We start from the raw sequence: 19203 nt of genomic DNA on the forward strand, positions 1-19203 counted from the left end.
ATGGCAAAATTCCTTATCATATTTTCTCATGGAGGATGTTTTTTTTATCTATAGAAAATAGTTTTTTGGAGCTTAATGATTCACCAAAGGCTCTTGGAGACAATGTGCAGACCAAATGAGGATCTAAGAGTTTTGCCTCTTTCATGTTCTGGACAGATGTGTGAGGGAGAAAGAAAAAACATGGGCTGAACAAAGTGATATTTAATCAGAGCAAATCCACATCCTGCACCCATGTGCACTGAACTTCAAAGACCAGCCTACCAGTATGTCAGACCAACTCATAACACTGTACAGCCCCTTTAAATATAACACAGAGAGGTGAGAGAGGCTGTCCAACACTGCAGCCCAAGCATATGAAGCTGTGGCAACAGCTGAGGGTCTATAGAGACACAAGGACAAACAGCAATGGTTCAGAAATGCAACAATAGAGCACAACAAAGCAGCTCCATGCTGACTCTGCCTGTTAACAAGTGAAAGTCAAATCAACACCTGATTTTCTACTGTACTGATGGCAGGAACATCTGTTTAGTTAACTGAATTAACAGGTCCTAATGAATATATTACCACAAATAGGTTTCCATTTGCCATAATATGCTGAAGTTCCTAGACTTACCCAGAACACACCTGGGGTTTATTGCTTAAAGTTTGGTTCACTAAAACAGTTTCATTTACGTGACGTTAAGGGGAAATTATTTAAAATCAACCAAATAGTGACAGTTTGTTTCAAGTACCAAAATATAAAACAACTTGATTACTAAGAATGAGCCATTTACTAGAACCAGGTTATATTGAAACTTTAGAAGGTTCGAGCTAAATATGTCAACATTTTTAATCATACTGCTCCTATGGTGTAAAGTGTTGTTAATAAGCAGCTAGAAAAGCTGCTGGAATGACCAGAGCTTTAATTGGCTGTATGGAGCATAGAGTAGAGCACTGCTGCTACCTCCTGAACCTGTTGATGGGCATTGGTAGTCAGCTGGCTGAAGAAGGCTGCTATCCTTTTCCCTAACTTACAAAGCAGACAAATTCAGCTGCTTGGAAACATTTAGAATAAAAACACAAGCGGTCACTGTTTTCAAACTAAAGAAGCACCACTTATCACCCTTATATGGCTGGCAAACTGCATATCAGGCTACTGTTGGGACCACAGCCATGGATACAACATGAAAGATGCGGTACAGACTTTTCTGGAACTTTCAAAATAAATTGCATTTAACCTACTTCCAGCGCAGCCAAGGGGGGGTAACAGCAGACTTCCCATGATGCCACTGGCCGTATAAAACCCCCACCTTCCCAAGGAACCGATCTCTTCCACGCCGGTGATGATCGGGACAGGAGAGACAGCGCGCTAATGTCACTTTGCTGGCTAACAGACATACAGTGCCTTACGAAAGTACTCGGCCCCCATGAACTGGTCAACCTCTTGCCACATTTCAGGCTTCAAACATAAAGATATAAAATTCTAATTTTTTGTGAAGAATCAACAACAAGTGGGACACAATCGTGAAGTGAAATGAAATTTATTGGATGTGTCAAACTTTTTTAACAAATAAAAAACTGAAAAGTGGGGCGTGCAATATTATTCAGCCCCCTTGCATTAATACTTTGTAGCAGCACCCTTTCCTCCAATTACAGCTGCAAGTCTCTTGGGGTTTGTCTCTATCAGTTTTGCACATCGAGAGAATTAAATTCTTGCCTATTCTTCCTTGCAAAACAGCTGGAGCTCAGTGAGGTTGGATGGAGAGCATTTGTGAACTGCAGTCTTCAACTCTTTCCACAGATTCTCGATTGGATTCAAGTCTGGACTTTGACTAGGCCATTCCAACACCTGAATACGTTTATTTGTGAACCATTCTATTGTAGATTTGGCTTTATGTTTTGGATCATTGTCTTGTTGGAAGATAAATCTCCGTCCCAGTCTCAGGTCTCTTGCAGACTCCAACAGGTTTTCTTCCAGAATGGTCCTGTATTTGGCCCCATCCATCTTCCCATCAATTTTGACCATCTTCCCTGTCCCTGCTGATGAAAATCCGGCCCAAACCATGATGCTGCCACCACCATGTTTGACGCCAAACACATCATTTTGCATTGTGGCCAAACAGTTTGATTTTGGTTTCATCTGACCAGAGCACCTTCTTCCACATGTTTGGTGTCTCCCAGGTGGCTTGTGGCAAACTTTAAATGAAACTTTTATGGATATCTTTGAGAAGTGGCTTTCTTCTTGCCACTCTTCCGTAAAGGCCAGATTTGTGCAGTGTACGACTGATTGTTGTCCTATGGACAGACTCTCCCACCTCAGCTGTAGATCTCTGCAGTTCATCCAGAGTGATCATGGACCTCTTGGCTGCATCTCTGATCAGTCTTCTCCTTGTTCGAGATGAAAGTTTAGAGGGACGGCCGGGTCTTGGTAGATTTGCAGTGGTCTGATACTCCTTCCATTTCAATATTATTGCTTGCACAGTGCTCCTTGGGATGTTTAAAGCTTGGGAAATCTTTTTGTATCCAAATCCGGCTTTAAACTTCTCCACAACAGTATCTCGGACCTGGCTGGTGTGTTCCTTGGTCTTCATGATGCTCTCTGCGCTTTGAACAGAACCCTGAGACTATCACAGAGCAGGTGCATTTATATGAAGACTTGATTACACACAGGTGGATTCTATTTATCATCATCAGTCATTTGGGACAACATTGGATCCTTCAGAGATCCTCACTGAACATCTGGAGTCAGTTTGCTGCACTGAAAGTAAGGGGGCAGAATAATATTGCACGCCCCACATTTCAGTTTTTTATTTGTTAAACAAGATTGACACATCCAATAAATTTCATTCCACTTCACGATTGTGTCCCACTTGTTGTTGATTCTTCACAAAAAATTTGAATTTTATATCTTTATGTTTGAAGCCTGAAATGGGGCAAGAGGTTGACCAGTTTAAGGGGGCCAAGTACTTTTGTAAGGCACTGTAACTCTTCAACTGGATCCAAGAGTTTCATACGATCACCAATCATATGCACAAAGTTAAGTACGGATGAATTACTGTCTGTGTATCCAGTATACTCATTCCTGAAAGGGGGTAATAATGAAGGTACAAGCGTGGCTTGAATAAGGTCTACAGAGATTTCCCAGCACGTTGCCGAGTGAAGCAGTTTCCCAAGGAAGGACAACGGAACGCATCACCGTGGTAACGTGCAGTTGGCCGGCGACAGACCGAGCCGACCCCGTCCCCCAACAGCTCCGGAGGTTAGCTGAAACTAACCTTCGTTCAAAGTGGATGTTTCTTCAAACTTCGTCGTCCGGACACTTCTACTCAGCATGGTTACGTTTGGGCAGAGAGACAGAAGTATTTAGAATGAAATAATCTAAACGTTTTTTATTTTATGGAGTTTGGTTTTGTTTGTGTTGAACTCAGCTATCTTGGACTATCTGCAGCACACATGCTCAGCTTTGTGTTCTGTGTTTGTGTGTTTTTAAAGTTAAGACAAACTTTATTTAAAGGGTGATTTTAAACAGAAGGTTGATCATAACGCGTTGTCCGCGCTTATGCATTTTAACCCTTTTTATTAACCCTGGTATTTTAAAGGTGTGTGTTTGATTCTGGTGCTAAGCTATCAGCTTCTTTGTAGGCTTTCACTGCTAACAGCTAAGAACACGTGCTTGCTGCCAAGTAATATTTACCCAGAAAGGTTGTTATTTTTCAATCCAGTAAATAATATTTCCCTAACATTAATTTACTACATTTTATAACTAAGTATTATACATTAAGCCCCATTTCTCCAGAAAGATTTGGCTCTTTTCCAAAATATTTCCTTAAATATTTTACCATTTCCTTAATAATATTTCTTTAAATATTATTTTAATACGGTGTACTGTGGTGCAGTTGGTAGCACTTTTGCCTTGCAGCAAGAAGGTCCTGGGTTCAATTCCCGGCCTGGGGTCTTTCTGCATGGAGTTTGCATGTTCTCCCCGTGCATGCGTGGGTTCTCACCAGGTACTCCGGCTTCCTCCCACAGTCCAAAGACATGCCTGTTAGGTTAATTGGTCACTCTAAAATTGACCTTAGGTGTATGAATGAGTGTGTGCATGGTTGTGTGTTGCCCTGTGATGGACTGGCGATCTGTCCAGGGTGTACCCTGCCTCTCGCCCATAGACTGCTGGAGATAGGCACCAGCTCCCCCTGCGACCCACTATGGAATAAGCGGTAGAAAATGGATGACTGACTGACTGATTATTTTAATATATAAAGGCAGCTAATGAGACACTGTTGAGAAATGGTCATCCAGAAGGTTGGTTTCATTCAGCGGATCATTCTTTAAAATATTATTTTATTAAAATAATATTTTATCTGATCTTGCATTGTGAATGGTTGTCTAAACGTTTGCTGATTATTTTCTAAGTTAGTTCCAAGACTAACTTCCCGTCACTTCCAGATTCTTCAAGATAATCCTTGGTTCTCAAACATAAACATTGCATGGTAATGTTGCATCACTCTTTTGGTCATAATTTCAATCATCTTTAATCAACTTGTTTATATTGTACATAACCCATTAGTCTTCATTATTCTTTAATTCTGCTTGGTAGTTAGTTTGATTGTTTTAGCATAGTAAAGAGTTTGTTGATTGAAATATGTTTGACTTTGAGTTGACTTATTTTTGTTAATAAATTCTTGTATTTTAAGAAATTGTGTGAATTCATTCCATATATGTGCAGAGTTTATGCTGTTCAATAATGTCAGAGCTCGTCTCACACCTTTCTATTTTGTCCTAATACCATCGCCTTACTGGGCTGGTATTCACAGGTTAATATTTCGGTCTGTTAAGGGTTATTTGATAAATATTAAAGTATTAATATTAAATAATATATTCAGACTCATAGTCACAACACTACCTTTGCAGATAGTCTGACAAATTACCTGGCAGATATTACCTTCTTCTACTTGTGTTTCTTGATAAAACAGCAGCACAACCAAGGTTATAATATTCTGTTTAATATGTCCTTGAATACTACTATTAAATTAAGCTGTTTTTTCCATACTTTTAAGTTGGCTATATCAAAATCGAAACAGCAATAAACAAATTATACATTATACATATGTGGAATTATATACTGAACAAAAAAGCATGAAACAACTGAAAATATGTCTTATATTCTAGGTTCTTCAAAGTAGCCACCTTTTACTTTGATTACTGCTCCACACACTCTTGGCATTCTGTTGATGAGCTTCAAGAGGTAGTCACCTGAAATGGTTTTCACTTCACAGGTGTGCCCTGTCAGGTTTAATAAGTGGGATTTCAAGCCTTATAAATGGGTTTGGGACCATCAGTTGTGTTGTGCAGGAGGTGGATACAGTACACAGCTGATAGTCCTACTGAATAGACTGTTAGAATTTGTATTATATAAAGAAAAACTAGTGGCTATCATTACTTTAAGAAATGAAGGTCAGTCAGTCCGAACAATTGGGAAAACTTTGAAAGTGTCCCCAAGTGCAGTCGCAAAGCCATCAAGCACTACAAAGAAACTGGCTCACATGAGGACCGCCCCAGGAAAGGAAGACCAAGAGTCACCTCTGCTGCGGACGATAAGTTCATCTGAGTCACCAGCCTCAGAAATCGCAGGTTAACAGCAGCTCAGATTAGAGAACAGGTCAATGCCACACAGAGTTCTAGCAGCAGACACATCTCTAGAACAACTGTTAAGAGGAGACTGTGTGAATCAGGCCTTCATGGTAAAATAGCTGCTAGGAAACCACTGCTGAGGACAGGGAACAAGCAGAAGAGATTTGTTTGGGCTAAAGAACACAAGGAATGGACATTAGACCAGTGGAAATCTGTGCTTTGGTCTGATGAGTTTGAGATCTTTGGTTCTGACCACCGTGTCTTTGTGCGGCGCAGAAGAGGTGAACGGATGGACTCTACATGCCTGGTTCTCACCGTGAAGCATGGAGGAGGAGGTGTGATGGTGTGGGGGTGCTTTGCTGATGACACTGTTGGGGATTTATTCAAAATTGAAGGCATACTGAACCAGCATGGCTACCACAGCATCTTGCAGCAGCATGCTATTCCATCTGGTTTGCGTTTAGTTGGACCATCATTTATTTTTCAACAGGACAATGACCCCAAACACACCTCCAGCCTGTGTAAGGACTATTTGACCAAGAAGGAGAGTGATGGGGTGCTGCGCCAGATGACCTGGCCTCCACAGTCACCGGACCTGAACCCAATCGAGATGGTTTGGGGTGAGCTGGCCGCAGCGTGAAGACAAAAGGTCCAACAAGTGCTAAGCATCTCTGGGAACTCCTTCAAGACTGTTGGAAAACCATTTCAGGTGACTACCTCTTGAAGCTCATCAACAGAATACCAAGAGTGTGTGGAGCATTAATCAAAGCAAAAGGTGGCTACTTTGAAGAACCTAGAATATAAGACATATTTTCAGTTGTTTCACACTTTTTTGTTCAGTATATACAGGTCCTTCTCAAAATATTAGCATATTGTGATAAAGTTCATTATTTTCCATAATGTCATGATGAAAATTTAACATTCATATATTTTAGATTCATTGCACACTAACTGAAATATTTCAGGTCTTTTATTGTCTTAATACGGATGATTTTGGCAAACAGCTCATGAAAACCCTAAATTCCTATCTCACAAAATTAGCATATCATTAAAAGGGTCTCTAAACGAGCTATGAACCTAATCATCTGAATCAACGAGTTAACTCCAAACACCTGCAAAAGATTCCTGAGGCCTTTAAAACTCCCAGCCTGGTTCATCACTCAAAATCCCAATCATGGGTAAGACTGCCGACCTGACTGCTGTCCAGAAGGCCACTATTGACACCCTCAAGCAAGAGGGTAAGACACAGAAAGACATTTCTGAACGAATAGGCTGTTCCCAGAGTGCTGTATCAAGGCACCTCAGTGGGAAGTCTGTGGGAAGGAAAAAGTGTGGCAGAAAACGCTGCACAATGAGAAGAGGTGACCGGACCCTGAGGAAGATTGTGGAGAAGGGCCGATTCCAGACCTTGGGGGACCTGCAGAAGCAGTGGACTGAGTCTGGAGTAGAAACATCCAGAGCCACCGTGCACAGGCGTGTGCAGGAAATGGGCTACAGGTGCCGCATTCCCCAGGTCAAGCCACTTTTGAACCAGAAACAGCGGCAGAAGCGCCTGACCTGGGCTACAGAGAAGCAGCACTGGACTGTTGCTCAGTGGTCCAAAGTACTTTTTCGGATGAAAGCAAATTCTGCATGTCATTCGGAAATCAAGGTGCCAGAGTCTGGAGGAAGACTGGGGAGAAGGAAATGCCAAAATGCCAGAAGTCCAGTGTCAAGTACCCACAGTCAGTGATGGTCCGGGGTGCCGTGTCAGCTGCTGGTGTTGGTCCACTGTGTTTTATCAAGGGCAGGGTCAATGCAGCTAGCTATCAGGAGATTTTGGAGCACTTCATGCTTCCATCTGCTGAAAAGCTTTATGGAGATGAAGATTTCATTTTTCAGCACGACCTGGCACCTGCTCACAGTGCCAAAACCACTGGTAAATGGTTTACTGACCATGGTATCACTGTGCTCAATTGGCCTGCCAACTCTCCTGACCTGAACCCCATAGAGAATCTGTGGGATATTGTGAAGAGAACGTTGAGAGACTCAAGACCCAACACTCTGGATGAGCTAAAGGCCGCTATCGAAGCATCCTGGGCCTCCATAAGATCTCAGCAGTGCCACAGGCTGATTGCCTCCATGCCACGCCGCATTGAAGCCGTCATTTCTGCAAAAGGATTCCCGACCAAGTATTGAGTGCATAACTGTACATGATTATCTGAAGGTTGAAGTTTTTTGTATTAAAAACACTTTTCTTTTATTGGTCGGATGAAATATGCTAATTTTGTGAGATAGGAATTTTGGGTTTTCATGAGCTGTATGCCAAAATCATCCGTATTAAGACAATAAAAGACCTGAAATATTTCAGTTAGTGTGCAATGAATCTAAAATATATGAATGTTAAATTTTCATCATGACATTATGGAAAATAATGAACTTTATCACAATATGCTAATATTTTGAGAAGGACCTGTAATTCCACATGTGTTAATTCATAGTTTTGATGCCTTCAGTGTGAAGCTACAATATTCATAGTTATGAATATAAAGACAACTCTGAATGAGAAGGTGTGTCCAAACTTTTGGATTTCAGGATCTACATTTAGTGTTTTATTTGCAAAAGAATGCAATTTAATTGTCGTTTTATTTCAAGGCAAAATATTCTCTGTCAGTGTTTTTACTGATGAAAATAATCCGACAGTTACAATGAACATGACCATTTGGCAGGATGAAGGACTGTTACAAGTCAATCAGCCGACATTCATTATAATCACTAAAAAGTAGAACACTTATTAAAGATCATGTGTTGAACATCCCACAGCAACATCTAAAAATAAATGTGTTAAATATCATTCAGGGAAAGCATATGAACCCAGAAGTTTTGCATTTGTAATGTGGTTGTTGTCCTAATTTGTAACCCACACAACTGATCTTTGCAATCAGATGTTTTTATGATTTTTTTCAGACGAAATTATTTTTGTTTTTTTTTTACCCCCAATGCATGAAGAATGTTGCTAATATACCTAGTCTGAGAAATGCAGTTTGATTCAGAGCTGATCAAATGTAGTTGCGGCTCTTTAAAAACGCCAGAATGGCCCTTTACTCATGCTGCAGGTCGGATGGTTACTTCATGTCCGTTTTCAGTTGAAATGTGAATTTCCTTCCTTTGACTGAGACCCAGGATCTAAACCAACCTTCCAGCACAGACTTCTAACGGAAGTTATTTTTCTCCAAGCTTCATAGAGTTGCTGGTCTGAACTGGAGGCAAACCTAATAACGGTCAGCAGAGATGTGATGAAAGAGGAAACAGTTTCACTCTTAAACACAGCAACAATCCTTTTCCCAAAAGTTGTTTTGTCGATTATTCAGTCTAAATGCTGGACAATGAGGTGGGCGGAACCTGAGCAGTGGAACGTATCCTGACGTCACTTAAAGGGACATTTCACTGTTTTCCAGAAATCTTTTTAATAATTGAATCAACTCTGGGGGGAAATCTTTGACATCAAGAGCAGCTAAACCTGGAGTTAAATAATATTCATTGATTACAAGTTCTTTAAGACTAAATGTGTGATTCGTCCAACCCTCATTCTATCAGTGAAAACAGCATTAATGCTTTTCGGCATGTATCGGTCAAGCATAATTGCAATAGTTAAATTATAGATCAAACTTTCATAATTAGAATAAAGGTTTTGTGTTTTTTAGAGTTTTAGAAAGCTGTTCTTTCAAACATCACAAAAGGTTCAAATGTGTATTTAGTTGAGGACAAACAATTCAAATGTATTCTAAATGCCAATGATAATGTTAAAATAAAGGTTTTATAAAACTGAATAAAGCTCAACAATTCAAAAATGATCTGAGCAGAAGGATAATATAGTTTTCCATTTACAGTGAGCTACTAAAAACAGGCATCTTATTGAATTCCCAGACCACGATATGTTTTAGAGAGGTTGTTCAGAATGCTATATATATATATATATATATATTAGTTCTATCAATATGGTCAAAATATCAGCGGCGTAATAATGAGAAGCTGTGAGTCCGACGCCAACTTCAGCGTCTTTATAAATCAGACAGAGTTAGGATCCAACTAACTGCACAGTGTGTAAGTTGTTCCACCTCACGAAGGCCCACAGCGACATGCATCTGGAAGATCACACAATTCATTTTGTCTTGCTGAGCTGGGAACTAACAGAGAAACATCCCATGGCCATCACTGAACCAATAAAACACCCCGAACCGCTGCACTGCAGCCTCAGAAAAGTGTAAGTGGATCCATTGGATGGAGTTTAGGAAGTTTCAGATAGAAGTCAAGAACAGACTCACCCTGAGCTCGCAGCAGCTGGCAGTAAACGTTGACGGCGAGGAGAAAGCTGCTTATCGGGAAACACACACGCATCTTATTGAAATCCCAAAGTGCATCGTGAAGAAAAAGAGGCAGGAAAAAGTGCGGTGTTGTGACATGCCACTTCATAGATTCCCGTTAACTCGCTCTCTCTTTATTTCCACTGCCCCTGTGCGAGGAGGGAGCGAACAGAGCATGCGCAACACGAAGCAGCGGCCTGGCTCAGAAGCAGATTAAGATTGGAAAAACTAGATCAAATACTGACAAGAAAAAAACAGAGTTTTAGTGTGATCTTTTCAACATGAAATACAATGAGTTGTAGTTCTGCTTATTTATGAACTAGGTTCTCTCATGCTCTCTGCTCCTTCCATATGGCATCAGTTGCTCCTTCTAATTTCCCCTCAGGGATCAATAAAGTATCTTTGAATTGAATTGAATTGAATTGAATTGAATTGAATGAAACAGAAACGTAAGATGCTACACTCCTGAGAGTCATGATGCACTGATCAGTGGCGGCTGGTGAAGTTTTGTCCACATATTGACCACTCTGGAAAAAAAAGTTAACCCAAACAAGGAGGCATTTTAAGTGCATTTGACAAAGTTCTCAAGATAATTGAAGCAACAAATGTTTCACAGAATGATTAAAAGTTAGATTTGTGACTCACAACCAGGCTTTAACCTGAACTTTCCGAGTAAAATTTGAAACTTACATTAATACCCTTAATTCTTTTTACACACTGAGCACAACGTGTTTTTCTTGACTATATCATTCTGTACTTTTATCACAAAATATCTTCCGCACAATATATTCTTAGATAGTGTCAAAGCAGCTTCCCCTGCCAAATGTACCAGTAGGCCACACTAAATTAGTTACCAGAAATCTGAGTAACCAGTGATTATTCTAGTCTAAATCACCTATACCCAGAAAAAAAGTTTTAGAATCTTTATAGTCATAATGAAACCAACAGCAGAGAATATGGTTATAATAACAGTGATTCAGCAGCACTGTTCTCCAGACCTGGAAGCCTTCATCATAAACTGTAAGCCTTTCTATTCCCCCCGTGAGTTCGCTTCGTTCATCCTGGTCGGTGTTTACATCCCGCCACAAGCTAACGTGCAGGTCGCACAGCGCATGCTCGCCGACCAGATACTGAGTGTGGAGCGGACCAACCCGGACTCCTTAGTTATCGTCGTTGGCGACTTTAACAAAGGTAATCTGACCCACGAACTTCCCAAATATAGACAGTTTATTAAATGTCCGACCAGAGAGGACAACATTCTGGATCACTGTTACACCACCATCAGAGACGCTTATCACGCCGTCCCACGTGCTGCACTGGGCCAATCCGACCACATCATGGTCCACCTGATTCCTGCATACAGGCAGAAACTAAAGCTCTGCAAACCTGTTGTGAGGACGACAAGGAAGTGGAGCAGTGAGGCTGTGGAGAATCTCCAGGCGTGTTTAGGCTGTACAGACTGGGATGTGTTCAGGACTACTACCAACAGTCTGGACGAGTACACAGAGGCTGTGACTTCCTACATCAGCTTCTGTGAGGACAGCTGTGTACCATCATGCACCAGGGTGAGTTACAACAATGACAAACCCTGGTTCACAGCTAAACTCAGAAGGTTAAGACTGGACAAGGAAAAGGCCTTCAGGAGTGGGGACAAAGACATATACAGAAAGGTGAAGTACAAGTTTGGCAAGGCAGTGAAAGAGGCCAAACGACTGTACTCTGAGAAGCTCCAAAACCAGTTCTCAGCCAACGACTCTGCATCTGTGTGGAAAGGGCTCAGGCAAATCACCAACGACAAGCCGAAAGCCCCCCACTCCATCAACGACCGACGCCTCGCCAACGACCTGAACAAGTTCTACTGCCGCTTTGAAAGAGAAAGGGACAGAAACCACCCTGACACTCTCCCTTTCCCCCATGCCCCCTTTTTTGCTGACAGGACACCTGTAACCTGTAACTCTATGAGTTACATTAACGCTCAGCTTGGATTCCTGCTTTACTTGCACAAGGATCACCTGCACTGTTGTATTGCTCTCGCACCCAATACTGCTCTATATTTACTCTCACTCACTTAAAACTGTGCACATATATTTATATTATATCGTAGATATGTTTATACTGTTTAATTTGTATTGTATTGCACCGACTACGCCAAAACAAATTCCTTGTATGTCCAAAAACGTACTTGGCAATAAAGCTTTTCTGATTCTGATATTTTAGCAATTGTGTGTGAACAATAAAAAACAAGCAGCAGCAAATTGAGGTTCATCATTTTTATATTCAGGAAAAAAATTATTTAGTTTCCTTTAACATTAACATGTACTGTAACCCAATTAAGTTATCTCCGTTCAATATCGCGTGATATTCCCCAATCAATCTTTCGAGAACCATCAGAGGGTTGGCCCAGAATGCCATTTAGAAAAAGATCCCAGTCCTACAGCTATGGGGCGCAAATCTTCCTCTTACGTTTTCGCCGCCATGACATTGAAGTGACTAGTAGCACAGCGCGGACAGCGGCAGGCTAATCTGCAAAAACTAAATAACGAGCTGAAGACTATTTAAAACACAGTATCGATACTGTAGACTCCATCTCGAATTAAAAAACAACAGTAAAGGTAAATAAGTTATTGATATCGTAGGCTTTGTGAAAGATATGTATGGCGGCTAATTTCGGCTGCTAATTCCAGAGGTTTTGCAGGTAGAGAAATGATATTCACACACTTGGAGAGAGTGGAGTTTGGGCTTTCATTTCTCCATATAATCTAGTTGCTTATTCATGGAATTGTGTCTTTTTTTCAGAAAATGTTTGCAACAATTGTGCTAGCGGAAGTGTTGCAGTCTACTTTTACCAGATGCGCAAAGTAAAAATAATAATAAGTAAAGATTCTAAAATTGATTTAAAAGTAAAAAAAATAAAAAGATCATTTGCAGTGAGCCGAAATAACTAGTTTGTTAACTGTACCAAATTAAAGGAGTTCTAGGCACACAACTTAGGTATTACGTTTTTACTCTGTTGCTCAAAACCCGCAACGTTTCCCAGTTTAACGTCTTCATCTCTAGACTCCCTCAGAACTCGCAGTTGACTTCTGTCGTGTTCCCTCCAAAAATAAAGATACTTTCTGTGGTATATTTCATTTTGCATATAGTAGTAAGGAGCCACTTTGATTGTATAAGGAGTAGAAAGAACGGATCTTTTTTGTTAAAATTCAGGGAACAAAAGTAAACGGTCGTGCGAAAAATAATTGCCTCAAGCACAGATAACTTAAAATGTCACTGAGGGTGCAGTAATAGCACTTTATGACTTCCCACTTCTGCAAGTTGGTGATGTTCATATTTAGCCCATGAAAAAAAGTCCCAACTTTACATAAAATACGGGTTAACAACATTAGTTTGAATACAATTAATGTAATCCTTACTATTTCGGAAAATCATACAGTTACCTTCTTAAGGAGGAGTGCCGCATTGGTTGGATGAACACTTAGTGCAAAGCAGATGGATTGCACTGACTGTCAATTCTTAGTGCTTGGAAAGAACGCCTAAAACAGAGAAGCCCGCGTAGAACGACCAGTATTCAGAATGCTCCTCCCACTTTCACATACGTCACTAGTCACATGACAGTGTCTGGGCCGATAGATGGATGGATAGAAGTTAAATAGATGGATAAGCAGCTGAATAGATATGTAGATATGCCATTCTGCAGAATAATTTATTATAAATAGGTTTTTGATACCTTTTTTATACTACCAAACAATGAATTTAATTTGTTGGTTCAATTTGTTGAATAATTTGCTTATTAATGGCTGTCTATTTACATAGACAGCCATTAATAAGCAGTTGGTGTACATGTACCTTGCACTTTTTTTGTAATGTTCCTTTGTAATGTAATTCACAGTTTTAAGTTACAACAGAGAGGAAAGCAAAGACTAGAAAACTCTGGGGTCTCTTTTTTTAATGTCCATCAAGTTACATCAATGGAAATGCAAAAATTAATATGTAACAATTACAACACACTTTGTCCAGACAGAAAAATTCCCACAACATGGTAACTCACATTTCCAGAAACCAGAGCAGTTTATTAAAACATTATAGAAGTAATGCCAGAGGGTAAATTATTTGTGTGTGTGTTTTGTAATAGTTTTATGCTGAAGGCATAAGTGGAGTTAAATGTGTTTGGTCTTTAGCGTCTGTAATCTCTCAAGTTCCCTGAGCCAGCTAGTGTTCAGGACATGGACACCCTCCATAGATTTAACGTCAGACAGAAAACCTTGATCTTTGATTAAGGTTATAGTTAGGGCTGACTCAGGTAATATGTCCTTTTAGGACTGCTGTTATGGATGGAAACTGTTGGAGGCTTAAGAGACTGCTGGCCCCTTTTTTCTTCACCCTGTGTTCTTTGTTCTCCATTTGTGTAAAAACCATTATTGTCATCAGCTTCATGTCTTTCCTAGTCCCTCAGATTCTGTTCCTGGACTCTGAAGTCTGCATTTCGCTTTTTTCTGTCCTGCTACCCAGAACAGATTGAGTAAGATGTCCATCCATCATGAAGCTGGTTCCAGCGAAGGATTTTTGCCTTCCATTTCTTCTGTGAGGTAATCCAGTCTTTGTTTCGTTATTTGGCTTTTATTGCTGCTGGCTAACAATCCTGTGCTGTTCTTAGTGGGCCAGTGGGTCCAGATAAACAAGATTGACTGCTGTAATTTAGTGAGAGCAGGCCACAAAAACCTGCATTTAGAACGAAGAAAGAAAACGTTCTTGAGCTTTCTAATTGTCACTTCAAAACTACAAATTATTAATGGTCATCAATGTTGGGAGTTACTGTATTACATAATAACTGCGTTAGTAACTGCGTTAGTTTTTCCTTCAAAAAGTAATCTAAATAATTACTTTCCATATTGGAAATGCCGTTTGGTTACTTGTAATTTAACACAGTGTGTTAAAACTCAATCAATCAAAGCGACTTTTCATAAGCGTATTCTTTCTGCGGCGGGGAGAGATTTTTACAGAATTTTTTTACTGAAAATCAATAACAAACTAAAACAAATGGTAGCTGCATTCTCACAGAAGAAATGCCAAATACAGTAAAACAGATAAAGATCTTTTTACAGCAGTAGAGATGTAGGTCTTTGGAACATGAGTAATCTTTGTAAGCTTTGTTTCATATTCCTTATTCTCAGTCATACCCTGGTTATTGAAAATACTTAAAAAACATTTAATCCCCCTTGCCGAAAGACAGAACAATTTTGAATGCAATTGATTCTTTCCTATTTTTTTATGTGCTTAGCCCACAGGAAGACCCACGTACCAGAGAGCTGTTGATGTTTGTTTACAATCAATGCAGGCGACTGTGTGACCAATTTGAAGCCCAGCCTCTGCAAATGGATCTGGAGTTCTTTCATTTTCGTTATGAGGAACTGTACAGACTTCTTCTGAGATGTGTCCACCATCAAATATTTTCAGACCTGGAAGATGTACTGCAGAGCATGCAATCAGTGTTGGTTTTACTAGAGGGAAAGCATCAGCCGCTACATGGATTTAAGCTAGCTGTGCTCAGAACTGGAGGGAGGGGACGCCCTTCCCGGGACATTTCTGCTGAGCAACTTCAGTTTCTTCTTGAATTTGACTTTACTGTTAGGGAAATTGCACATTTGTTTGGAGTCAGTTTCAGAACTATAAGAAGGAGAATGACAGAAAATGGTCTGTCAGTGAGAATGTACTACAGCAACATTTCCACTGAGGATCTTAGAGACGTAGTGTCTAGTTTCATTCAGCAGTTCCCTGATTCAGGAATCAAAACGGTCAGTGGATATCTCAACAGTGTTGGACTAAGGTGAGCATTTGTCCAATGTCAAAACAATGATGGCATGGAAACCACCCAGTTTTCCTTATTATTTTGTGTTGGATTATTAAGGGTTCAAAGGTCTCGTGTTATTGAAACCCTGAGAGTATTGGATCCTGCTGGCATGCTGTGTCGAGGGCTTGGAATAAACGTTATTCCAGAAAGAGTGTACTCTGTACCAGCACCAAATTCTTTATGGCACATTGATGGAAATCACAAGTTGATTCGGTGAGTCCTTATCTGGTGAGCTCTGTAGCAAGAAAACGTTCTATAGTGAGGTACATTTAAAAAAGTTTGTTTTTATTTTCATACCTGCAGTTGGAGAATTGTGATCCCTGGAGGAATTGATGGGTACAGCAGAAAGATCATGTACCTCTGTGCCAATAATAATAATAGAGCCTCCACTGTATTGAGCGCCTTTCTTGCCGCAGTCCAGCAATTTGGGATTCCAACAAAGGTTCGCAGTGACAAAGGAGGGGAGAATGTTGACGTCGCTCGTTTCATGCTTGAACATCCACAGCGAGGACCAGGTAGGAAGCACATTGACGAACAGTGAACATTACAAATATTTAATTTATGTAAGAACTTCATTCTTTTCATGTTAACATATATTTTTCCATTGTCATCTATGTTTTTATACTACAGATAGAACAAGTTTCATAACCGGACGGAGTGTTCACAATCAGAGAATCGAACGACTGTGGAGAGATGTCTGGTGCTCAGTGACTGTAAACTATTATACAGCCTTTCAACATCTTTACAACTCTGGTGTGTTAAATGTAGACGACGAGCTAGACCTCATTTGTCTACATTATGTGATGCTTCCCAAAATTAACGAACATTTACAGCTGTTTAAGAAAGCTTGGGATCGTCATCGCCTTTCTACAGAGCACGGAAAGTCCCCCCAGCAGTTGTGGATTGAAGGACAGATTATGGGGGCGCATCCTATCACTGAACCTGTTTGTGAACAGGTAAGTAAACAGATCTTTTGTGTTATCTTTATAAAGAAATGCATCATTAAGGTTGTTTCATAAAACAAACAAGTTATGTAAAATTTGTGTCAATGAACAATGTAATTCCTGCAAACTCGCAATCTTTTAGGCTCAATAAATTAATATAAAGAGACATAAGTGGTATAATGAAAGAATATCTCTAAGTACTATGTCCCTTTGTGTAGGGAACTCTGGAGGATTATGGCATTGACTGGGAAGGACCAACACCTGTTGATCATGAAGCTGCAGTTGATGTTCCAGAAAATCCCATGCCTCTACAAAACCGAGTATTTGAACATCTCCGTGAGAGAATAGATCCTCTTCGCCCTAGTACATGCTTTGGGATGGATATACTAGTGGAAGCCTTGGAAAGTGCTCGATGAATATTCCATGATGTGAGGGACCGGGTCGGTCAAGCATGAGGACACAGAAAGAATTTTCAAGGAAAATGGGTTTTATTTTCCCAAAATAACAAAATTCAAACAATGATTACAGGGTCCTTAAAATAGGTCCAATGAAAAAGGAGGGGGCATCAGCTGAGTTGCTACTGCTAGTGTCTTCATGTTCTTTTGAAAATCCAGTTCATCCTGTCTTTTAAAGCATAACTCCTTTTCTGTATCCAGAGGCGAACACCTGCGAGGTCACTCTGCGCCTCCCCATCCACCAGACCTATGACAGCTTTGTGCACTACATGGAGTCTGGCCTGATACAGGCTCCAACGTTTGGATTCCTTCAGAATCAAACTTGATGTTTTTGTTTTGTTGTTGTTGTTCTAGTGTGTGACGTCAAAGGTTAGTTTCATTGACATCAGTTTAAGTTTGTCTGCGATATAAAATAAAATAATGCATTTTCAGTTAAAATGAAAAAAAGTTATTTTCATGATTGTCAGTTATGGTTGCAAAATGTTTGTAATTTGTGAGATGAGCAGTTTTGGTTGTGGATTTATTTCATTATTTTAAGGAACATATTCTTGCAAATAAAGCCTATAGTGACTTTCCCCAACTGTTTTTATTTTATTCCAGTGTGGGGTCGCCGAAGTACAGATATGGTGTCACCTCCATGTTGAAGATCTCTGATGTAGAGCATGGATTTTCATTGAAGATTGCTAGACACAATGGGGTTAAAAAATAAAAGTCCCACCTACAGTAGCTTTACTAAATAAAAGTATCAAAAAATAAAATACCATTATTAAATAGAGTAATCTTGAAATAAATTGTAAAATCTTAAATGCATAAATCTGGAAGTAAGTAAATACCTGACAAAGTAAAAAAAGATTATTTCTATTATATATTTTGTTTTATTTCATGGGGACATTTATTTATTGGATGGAGTATTTATGAATAATTATAATAGTGTTTCTTTTCATTTTGAATCAATGAGCTCTCCCCATCTGTTTAGTTTTTTTTTTTGGAGGGGGGGAGGGGGGGGGGGGGGCTAACATAGGCATCTATTTACCATGTACATCTAACATAAGCATCTAACATGTACACTTAACATAAGCATCTAACATGTACATCTAACATAAGCATCTAACATATACACTAACATAAGCATCTAACATATACACTTAACATAAGCATCTAACATATACACTTAACATAAGCATCTAACATGTACATCTAACATAAGCATCTAACATAAACACTAACATAAGCATCTAACATATACACTTAACATAAGCATCTAACATGTACACTTAACATAAGCATCTAACATGTACATCTAACATAAGCATCTAACATAAACACTAACATAAGCATCTAACATATACACTTAACATAAGCATCTAACATGTACACTTAACATAAGCATCTAACATGTACATCTAACATAAGCATCTAACATGTACATCTAACATAAGCATCTAACATGTACACTTAACATAAGCATCTAACATATACACTTAACATAAGCATCTAACATAAACACTAACATAAGCATCTAACATATACACTTAACATAAGCATCTAACATGTACACTTAACATAAGCATCTAACATATACACTTAACATAAGCATCTAACATAAACACTAACATAAGCATCTAACATATACACTTAACATAAGTACCTAACATATACACTTAACATAAGCATCTAACATAAACACTAACATAAGCATCTAACATATACACTTAACATAAGCATCTAACATAAACACTAACATAAGCATCTAACATATACACTTAACATAAGCATCTAACATAAACACTAACGTAAGCATCTAACATATACACTTAACATAAGTACCTAACATATACACTTAACATAAGCATCTAACATAAACACTAACATAAGCATCTAACATATACACTTAACATAAGCATCTAACATAAACACTAACATAAGCATCTAACATATACACTTAACATAAGCATCTAACATATACACTTAACATAAACACTAACATAAACACTAACATAAGC

At 39.4% G+C, this 19203-nt stretch overlaps 2 protein-coding genes across 2 annotated transcripts in view; one reads left to right on the plus strand and one right to left on the minus strand.

Moving 5' to 3' along the window:
- The window catches only part of reck (reversion-inducing-cysteine-rich protein with kazal motifs), a 166699-nt gene extending 156591 nt beyond the window's left edge, over positions 1 to 10108 (minus strand). Inside the window, exon 1 of the mRNA XM_047349654.1 lies at positions 9915 to 10108. Coding sequence (XP_047205610.1) covers positions 9915 to 10062 — 148 coding nt within the window. The 5' untranslated portion in view covers positions 10063 to 10108. The remainder of the gene's footprint in view (positions 1 to 9914) is intronic.
- A 2040-nt stretch (positions 10109 to 12148) lies between these two features.
- On the plus strand, positions 12149 to 17780 carry LOC124858314. Its single transcript, XM_047350303.1, has 7 exons — positions 12149 to 12565; positions 14399 to 14539; positions 15232 to 15777; positions 15859 to 16014; positions 16105 to 16316; positions 16432 to 16757; positions 16964 to 17780. Exons 2-7 carry the CDS (start codon positions 14478 to 14480, stop codon positions 17159 to 17161), a joined length of 1500 nt encoding a protein of 499 aa, XP_047206259.1. The 5' UTR covers positions 12149 to 12565; positions 14399 to 14477; the 3' UTR covers positions 17162 to 17780.
- The last annotated feature ends 1423 nt before the right edge of the window (positions 17781 to 19203 follow it).

The sequence above is a fragment of the Girardinichthys multiradiatus genome, chromosome 21 (assembly GCF_021462225.1).
Source record: "Girardinichthys multiradiatus isolate DD_20200921_A chromosome 21, DD_fGirMul_XY1, whole genome shotgun sequence".
NCBI classification, from domain to species: domain Eukaryota; kingdom Metazoa; phylum Chordata; class Actinopteri; order Cyprinodontiformes; family Goodeidae; genus Girardinichthys; species Girardinichthys multiradiatus.

Bases quoted from the DNA above. Each gene is read 5' to 3' on its own strand.
- LOC124858314 (XM_047350303.1), top strand. From the start codon at position 14,478: ATGTCCATCCATCATGAAGCTGGTTCCAGCGAAGGATTTTTGCCTTCC. The intron at 15,778-15,858 runs GTGAGCATTTGT...TGGATTATTAAG, and splicing joins CTCAACAGTGTTGGACTAAG to GGTTCAAAGGTCTCGTGTTA. The intron at 16,317-16,431 runs GTAGGAAGCACA...TTTATACTACAG, and splicing joins ACATCCACAGCGAGGACCAG to ATAGAACAAGTTTCATAACC.